At 36.3% G+C, this 9509-nt stretch overlaps 1 protein-coding gene and 1 pseudogene across 1 annotated transcript; one reads left to right on the top strand and one right to left on the bottom strand.

Moving 5' to 3' along the window:
- The first annotated feature begins 487 nt into the window (after positions 1-487).
- LOC102499040 (dual specificity tyrosine-phosphorylation-regulated kinase 3-like) lies at positions 488-2168 on the top strand (annotated as a pseudogene).
- Positions 2169-6825: 4657 nt separating this feature from the next.
- Positions 6826-7746, bottom strand: LOC102496109 (olfactory receptor 5H2-like). The gene has a single exon (XM_006167226.1). It carries the CDS (start codon positions 7744-7746, stop codon positions 6826-6828), a length of 921 nt encoding a protein of 306 aa, XP_006167288.1.
- Between the last annotated feature and the right edge of the window lie 1763 nt (positions 7747-9509).

Genomic DNA, 9509 nt, shown 5'->3' on the forward strand with positions numbered 1-9509 from the left:
TCTTCTGGGTATTTTGTCTTCTTTTAAACTCAAAACTATTATAAATTGAGAAATGTGATCAAGCTATATAGCCTCAGCTATGTGCTATATTTTAGTATATTCACTCTATTCACAGAGTTTCAGGCCTAAAGTCAACTTTTGTTCACAGATATGTATATGTCAGCTGAACTTATTATTGAAAGTATATATATATATATATATATATATGAAATAGAAATTATTTGTTGATGATAGCATGTATGTTTAAGCCACTCTACAGTGTATTCTGACTGGAAAATCACATTTTGTGTGCTGTGGTGTTGTCCAGTTAAAGTATGTAAAATAAATAAAAATAATTAAATTAATTTTTTTAAATGAAATAAAGTCATCTATCATCATGAAGATATCGTAGACACCATCTCCCTATCACATCCCCCTCGATCTAGGACTTCTGAGGAAATTCAGGGAGGACATTTTCCTTCTTCTAACTTGGTTTCAGCCCCCTCTCATGCCCACAGTGACCAAATGCCCACCCTGTTCAAATGTACTTTGCAATCCTCCTGAACCTCCCCTATCCAGAAAACTAAATATCACCACTGAGCAGTTACCAAGAGATCGTATCCAACAGTTTCTCAACGGAGGTGAGATAAAGGTAGAACAGCTGTTTTAAGAACTTGGCAGCTAAAGATCAGATACTTTTAAGTCGGATGGCATCAACAATGCTGAAAAACCCTCTCCCACCATTTCTCAGCAGAAAAGCTCAAATAAGTTAAATGCAGTAAAAACCAACAGTTCATCTGAACCCCCCCCAAAGTGGTGCCCCCTGACTCCAGAACAAGCACTGAAGCAAAAAAAACATCACCTCACTACATATGAAAAGCTGGAAATTACCAACTATCCAGAAATTTACTTTGTGGGTCCAAATGCAAAAAAGAGACATGGAGTTGGTGGTAGTCCAAATAACCAGGATTATGATGATGCAGATGGGCCTCTATTCACATACCCTGAGACTATCTAGCTTATCTATACAAGGTGCTGAAAATTATTGGCAAGGGGAGTTTTGGACAGGTAGCTCAGTCTATGACCACAAACTTTGACAGTACATGGCTCTGAAAATGGTACTCGATGAAAAGCACTTCCATTGTCAAGCAGATGAGGAGATCCAGATTTTGGAGCATCTTATAGAGCTGGCATCATGAACATCATCCACATGCCGGAAAGTTTCACATTCCTAAACCATGTTTGCATGACCTTCAAATTGCTGAGCATAGATCTTTTATGAGCTAATTAAAAAAAAAAAAAAAAAAGGTTTCAGGGTTTTAGCATCCAGTTAATTCCTAAGTTTGCCCAATCTATCTTGCAGTCTTTGGGTGCTCTTCATAAAAATAAGCTCATTCACTGTGTGACCTGAAGCCAGAAAACATCCTGCTGAGACATCACGGGTTCAGTGCCACCAAGATCACTGATTTTGGGTCCAACTGTTTCTAGTACCAGAAGCTCTACACATATATCCAGTTTTGGTTCTACAGAGCTACAGAGATCATCCTAGGAAGCTGCTAGAGCAAGCTTATTGACATAAGGAGTTTTCATCCTTGCAGAACTTCTGACAGAACAGCTTCTTTTCCCTGGAGGACTAAGGAGACCAGTTGGCCTGCATCATGGAGCTTCTAGAGATGCCATCACCAAAGCTTTTGGAGCAATCTAAGGGCCTACCCTGCTCCGTGACTACTCAAGCTGATGGGAGGGTTGCTCTTGTGGAGGGTCACTCGTTAGGAGCAAAACGCAGGGTCCTCCAGGCAGCAAAAACTGGGGGACAGCACTGAAAGGGTGCAATGACAACTCATTCATAGAGTTTTTGAAAAGGTGTCTTCCCTGGGACCCCTCTGTCCACCTAACCCTGGCTCAAGCACTGAGACACCTTTGGACTAGCAAGTGTGTGCCTAGACCTCTTACCATAGACAAGGTGTCAGGGAAATGGGTTGTAAATTCTGCAAATGCTTTATAGGGACTGGGTGTCAAACTACCTCCAGTTGTTGGAATTGCCAATAAGCTGAAAGATAACAACGTCAGAATCCAGTGGCGGCATCCCCCTGTGCAGTGCATTGCCAAAACTGATAAGCGGATGTATAGCAGTATACTCAGAGATGCATATGTATGGATTTTTAATTATCTTGCAAATCTGCAAATAAGGAAAAAAATGGGAGCCAATTGATGGATATGTTTTTGTTAGACTAGACTTCTTTTTTAACAAGGCAAAACATTTTTATATGACTATAAAAGAACTCTTTAAGGGCTAATTACCTAACCAGCTTGTATTGGCTGTCTGAAATACACATTAAATGACTTTTTCTAGGTCAAAAAAAAGAAAAGAAAAGAAATAAGGTCATAAAATAATTACTGAATTCACAGTGAGTGGTTCAACAGTAAGTGGAATGACTATATCACTCTAAGTATTAAAAATAATCTTTAGCATTTATATATTCTTTTTTTTTTTTTTTTGAGAGGTTTTCTCTATAGGGCGCGTGCGCTTGCCAGACAGACAGAGAGAGAGACAGAGAGACAGAAAGTGAGAAATCACCCCCCAGGCGGGATAGTCACGCCACAATCCCTTCTCCTCCATTCTCCTCTTGGGATCTTGGGCACGCACGCACACGTGCCCGGCGTGAGTTTTAAGCCACCGGGTCCAGGACGCAAACCGCGGTCGACTACGTGGGAGTCCAGCAACAGCCGTTACACTAACTGCTGGTTCCCAGTATTTATATATTCTGAGTGGACAGCTGCAATTTTTTTTTTCTGGTTAAATGATTAATAAAAGTTTTCAAAGAGCGGAGAGGAAAGCATTGAGATGTAAAAAGCATAGAAACAGTGAAAAAGAAAATTTAGTTGGATGGAAAGAAAACCAGAAAGAGGAGGAGACATAGGCAGAGAATATCCAAAAGCATGCTTAAGTATAGGAAAGACAAAATAGGAGGGACAGATGAAGTGTAAGAAAAAGGATGAAGATAAAATAATGAAAAACTGTGAGACGACTAGGCCAACAGTTTTTCTTAAACCTGGTGTTCAGAAAAGATGTCAATTCTAGTAATCTTTTATTTTTTAATTAAAATTGAAAGTAAACTTTTATGTGTAATTTATATATGAATGAGATGTTTGACATACAATATTAATGAATGAACTGTGTTGTTCATAAATATACTAGTACCCACTAAAAGTTCTATCTGTATGGAACAGTTGGCCCAGGTGCTGTGGCATGGTAAATAGCACACTGAATGGAGTGCTGGAAGCCACATGGCCAAACAAGTCAACCTGAAACGGTCCAGGTAGGCATGCACTTGGTCAAGAAACTGATGAACTGGAGAGGTAGGGGAGACTATGGCGTGACCAGACCTGTTGATGGTGCTTCTCTCTCTTTCTGTTTCTCTCTCTCTTTTATTTGTGCTTGTTCTAAAACTCACTATGTACAGTAAATTTAAATTTATTTTATATTTGTAATTAAAATGTTTAGATCTGACATTTTCTAGAAATCCTACTAGTTTGTCTTGTATTTGCTCTCTTTTCCAACAAACTTCAAGCAGGATAAAATTGAACCAAAATTGGAACCTAACACTGGCTTCATGACTAGCCATTGATAGAAACACCAAACTCTGTCGAAGATTGAAGGTTTACTCTAAGAAATATGAGTAACCATGTCATGAGAAACAAGCTGAAGTAGCCTTCTAAAAGTACTCCAAGAAAGCTGAATTATTGCAGTTCTTTCAAACATTTTAAGAAGCACAAACTAAATCAATGCATCAAGGTTACATATTTGCTTTGTGTCAAAAGCCAGGAACCTTAATATAGGGGCTTACTTGTCTTAGGTAAATTCAGAGATTCATTTGTTTGTCATTGACCGAAAGAGCAAGATATTGTGAAAATTTGGGATGAATAATAAGGAATATTTAAGCTAACCTTAACATAGATAAGGAATTAATAAATCATCATGTGATTGTTAGGCCAGTCAGTACATGAGAAGTAAGCCACAATTACTGAGGTAAGGGAACCTGTTTACCAAGATTGATGATATACTAGCATAAATCTCCCCAGCCTCCTTTATGAAAACTATTTCAGAATAAAGAAATGTGACCAGCAGTCAATCTTCATAGCCAATACAAGTAATTCTGGTTATTAATTGTAGTTTTATGTGGATTTTGATTTCTTTCAAGCAATTTCGTGTCATAAATAATTGAAAATGATCAAATTCAATTTGACTGCAGATATTAAGCAATAACGTTTGTAAAAGAATGGAGCAGCATTTTCAGCATATGTCATGCTATACATGAGCACAAACACACCTACATAAATGTATGTGTATATAATACTCAATGACATTATTTTCAGTACTGAGTGAAAAAAAAAGAATTTGTCAAATTAAGTGACACCTTAAAATTGAAATCAATCAATCAATAAACAGATGTTTCATTTATTTTCAAAATCACAGAAAGTGTTATTAAATAACGGGCATTTGGATATGAAATTTTAAATTTGTTTTAAATTTCAGTTCACTAAATCTGAGAGATTCATTATAGATAGGTTAATTTAATAAAATATCACTAAAGGGAATAAATCAATATTAATACACCTACCTTGTTTGTCCAGACATTACTCAATGAAAATAAAGTATACAGATGATTTACTAATTATTTTCAATTTCCAGCTCAGTATTGGACACTTGTGAGGCCAGGGAGAGACTGTTTCTTATCTGTCACTGAGGAAGAGTTAGGGACACGAACACAGAGAGGAGACATTTAAATGAACTTTATTGAGAGAGGGAAGGAAGAGCAAACCTCCTAAGCAGAAATCAGATTTGAATGGGTTGCCAAAGAGGAACGAGTGTGGGATTTTAATTTTGGTCAAGAGGGGCTTAGTCAAGGCTTGTTCTCAGGGCCTCGTGCATGCATTCCACATATGTAGTCACATGCTGGATGGCTCTGGTTATTCTCTGCCTAATATGGAGTGTTTGACTGAAAGCTTTAGCCATAAACATTTTTACCCTATCTTCTTCTTGGAATGTGGTGGGATCCGCATAAAAGCCTTAAATCTTATATTTACTTTGGGTCGTTCTACCTAGGTTAGTCATTGAATCCCTGCTACTAGCCATTTCTTGTGAGCAAGCAGTTCTGTGAGAGCTGAGTTTTCGCTGAAGCTCTATTTTAAAACTTGACCATTTGGTAATTGATTCTAGGCCTATACCTTAACTATATTCTTAGGAATAACATGGTCTACCTTATTTGTAAATCTAGTCTAAATGTGTTACCCATTGAACAATGGTTTTTTATTTTTCATATAAAAAATATTGAATATTAGAAAAATATTTTCTTTCTTCCAATATATGTATTGGACATGATGAGAAGTTTAAATATCCCATAGGGCATTAGAGACTCTGAAATCATAAACATCTAATAATTATAAATGATATCAATTTTAAGAATTAATATTGTACTTGGGCTATTGTTTATTCCCCAGGAGACATATCAGACATATTTATGTAAACTTGTGTATATGATTATATAATTGTAAATGACTTTTAGCTATGACAGCTTTGTTTAGTATATTTTATTTTTTTCTCTAAAATATAAAATCTGATTGCAATGAAGTACAAGTTCTATATTCCCTTCAAAGAAACCCCAAATATATTGTCCTCATTGTGCAACCTCTGTCTCAAGTCCAGATAAATACCTACCTACCTCATTTTAATGTAAAATCTAATGAAATATTACTTGGAAAGGTCAGAGAAATGTACATTAGTATGTCCATTATGGGAAGTAGTATGTAGTTTCTTGAAAAAATTAAAAGTAAAAACTGGCATACAATCCAACCACCTTACTATTTGGTACATGTCAAAAAAAAAAAAAAGAAAAGAAAGAAAGAAAATCAAAATGCCATGCAGAGATCTGTACTCCAAAGCTATTGCAGCTCTATTTACTACTCACTTCAATATATGGACTCAACATAGGTGTCCAAAAAATGGATACAAGGATAGATACTATCATCCATTAAAAACAATGCAATTCTGGGGCCAGCAGTTAACGTAATGGCTATGTCGCTGAACTCCCACGTAGTCGACCATGGTTCGAGTCCTGGACACGGTGGCTTAAACTCACACAGGGCACGTGAGCATGTGTGCCCAAGATCCCGAGAGGAGAATGGAGGAGAAGGGATTGCAGTGTAGTCATACCCCCTAGGGATGATTTCTCACTTTTCTGTATCTCTGGTGAGTGCATGCACCCTAAAGCGAAAATGTCTCAAAAAAAAAAAAAAAAAGAATGCAATTCTATCATTAAGGGAAAATGTACACGATCAGAGGACATTATATTAAGTGACATTACCTCGGCACAGGATGTGAAGAATCCTGATGGCTAACTGACATTTCTGGACTTTACCTCTATTACCCAAACACAAAGTCCCTCCACTCTATGTTAAAAGTGATATAAAGGCAGTGATATCAGGTAACACAACTGTACTAATTTCAATGGCATCATCCTCAATACTTATCAAATCAACTACACTGTTCAAGAATTTAGTACAATTACAGGTGACATTCAAGAACATTCAAATTGTGAATTATTTTAATTTTTTCTCTAATTATTCTAATATGGCATGAACTCTTGTTTAAAATCCTTAAAACTCTTGAATAAAATATAAAATATTGTAAGCAGGTTATTATGTACCAGTACTAAAATTAAAATGTGAGGATACTTATCATCACTAAAACTTTTGAGCACTGACAAAAACAAAAATCTTCAGGCTGCAAAATTTTGTGAGTCTTGTACTGAAAAGAGAAGAGATGCTACTAAGCTCTCAGAACATTTATCTTAATAGTTTTCTCAGTGAATCTATGACTTGCTTATTTCTCAGACTGTAGATAATCGGGTTCAACAAAGGAATGATGACCACATAAAATAGAGAATCTATCATATCTTCATCATCTGCTCCTGGTGATCGAGGACGCACGTACATAAAAAGAACAGGGCCGTAGTATAAGAACACAGATGAGAGATGGGCACCACAGGTCGAGAAGGCTTTCTTTATGCCCTTTACAGACTTTTGTTTTAAGATGGTAAACAGAACCAATGAATAAGACACAAGAACAGTTGTAACAGTAAATATCTGAATTGAACCAGCAAAAATAAATACAATTAAAAAATTAATAGAAGGATCAATACAGGAAATCTTTAGCAATGGGATAACGTCACAGTAAAAGTGATGTATTATGTTGGAATTACAGAAGGTTAATCTGAATATAAACCCTTCATGAATGGAACCATGAACAATGCCACCCACAAATGACAAGCATATCAACCGGATGCATAGTCTGTTGGTCATAATCACCGGATAAAATAAAGGTCTGCATATGGCTACATAGCGATCATATGCCATTGCTGCCAAGAGGAAACATTCTGTAGTACCAGCAATTGCAAAAGAAAAAAATTGAGTCATGCATTCAGAGAGAGATATGATCTTGCTCATGGCTAAGAAGTTGACCAGCATCAAAGGGATCACTGTGGATGACATCAAAGCATCTGCAAAGGCTAAATTCCCAAGGAATAAGTACATGGGGATGTGAAGGTGAGGGTCATTCCAGATGAGAACAATCAAACCAAGGTTCCCCACCATGGTGATGAGATATATGACCAAGAACACCAGGAACAGGGGGATTTTCCACTCTGGTTGATATGTAAGTCCTATGAGAATAAACTCTGACCACAATGTTGTATTTTCTTTTTCCATGCTCCTCTTTGGTGTGCCCTGAAATGAAAAACAGTAAATATCAAAAGAGCACACACTTAATTTGATTCAAAGTAGATGGATATAGAAGATTAAATGCTAAATGAAGCATGTCAGACTATGAGTGACAAACATTGTATATCACCACTCAACATATGCTGAATATCTGTATTGTACAGCTGAAATTGAAAGATTCAAAGACCTACTGGCAGAGAAGGAAAGTGTAGATACCAGAAACTGTGTGAGAAAGGGTTTATAGTAGGGAGTAGCAAAGAAAGTCCAGGAAGAAAACATATAACAGACACAAAAATGTAAAGTTCTCTGTTGAAATGATATATATCACATCTTTGACTTGATTGATAGGCACTGCATACATACTTGAAAAACTACTGTATACTATAAAGTTGTACAATAATTAAAAAATATATAAGAAATCATAAAATAAGAAAACAATATAATAAACCAATGAAAAATACCCCAAATCTGGGGCCATCAGGTGGCATGAGTATTAAGGCATTGGACTCCCAGGTGACTGTGGTTCGAGTCTTGGAAGTGGCTTGCTTTCTCATTTTCCATTTCTCTCTCTTTGTATCTCTCTGGTAAATAAAAAAGTATAATAATAGCACATATAAATATATATTTTTAAACATTTCCTCAAACTGGTAAAAAAAGAGGATAAATTATATGAATTGAAATTGGGAGTGGAATGTTACCAACAACTATATATTTATGAGATCTCTACTAATTTTATTTACTTCTACTGTAATATATAGAGTCTAAAAACAGATAAGAAAATGTACAATGATTTTATTTAAAATATTTGTGGAAATTGGTAGATCTGGATAAAATGGGCTGCATTATAAACATATGCTAAATGTGGTAAAGCACGAACTCACGTTCATTAAAGAAACAAAATTCCTGTGTCAGATATCAATTCATGTTCAAGGGAAAAGGTATTTGAAGGACAAGAACTATAAAAGAAATGAAAAACCATGTGAATTTTTTTAATTTTTTAATTTTATTATTGTCATCATGCTGGTGTTACTGGGAGAGTCAGAGAGACTGAGAGAGTACAAGGAAGAAATCACTCCCAAGGGAGGATGGCCATGCTACAATTCCCTCTCCATTTCCTAGGATTTTGGTCATGCATGTATATGCACCCTGTATGATTTTCAAATTTTCAAGCTATCCGATCCAGGACCCGAATGACGGTTGGTCAGGGAAGAGTCCAGCACCTTAACCACTGCACCACCTACTGACCTGGCCAAGTGAATATTCTTAAACTTTATCTCTTGACAAATATACACTTACCAAAAACTTAATTTTTTTCTTTAGGTATTTTTCTACAGGGTGTGTACATTTACTGGAGAGACAGAGAGAGACAGAAAGCGAGGAACCGGAGAAGATCACAACACATGCTGTACAAAGCAAATCTCAAGATCCTGGCCATGCACGTACATGCACCCAGCATGAATTTTAATCCGTCATATCTGGGACTTGAACTGTGGTTGACCCCTTTGGACTCCAGCACCTTAAACACTATGTCAACTACTGGCCCTCACTGAAAACTTTCAGGATTGAAATTAACACTGTAAAACAAGTTTTTTAAACATATTTTTTTTTTGCTTGTATAAAACAACATGCAGATTGGCTGAACCAGAGTCCTGCATACCAATGAGGAAGTTGATCACTATTCCCAAACCAGATTACAAACCAGACTTCTCTGGAAGAACTGTATGTGTAAAAAAGGAATTTTATGTAATCCT

This window comes from Tupaia chinensis, unplaced genomic scaffold (assembly GCF_000334495.1).
Source record: "Tupaia chinensis unplaced genomic scaffold, TupChi_1.0 Scaffold144648_1, whole genome shotgun sequence".
NCBI lineage: Eukaryota > Metazoa > Chordata > Mammalia > Scandentia > Tupaiidae > Tupaia > Tupaia belangeri.

Coding starts and splice junctions, on each gene's coding strand:
- LOC102496109 (XM_006167226.1), bottom strand. CDS start 7,746: ATGGAAAAAGAAAATACAACATTGTGGTCAGAGTTTATTCTCATAGGA.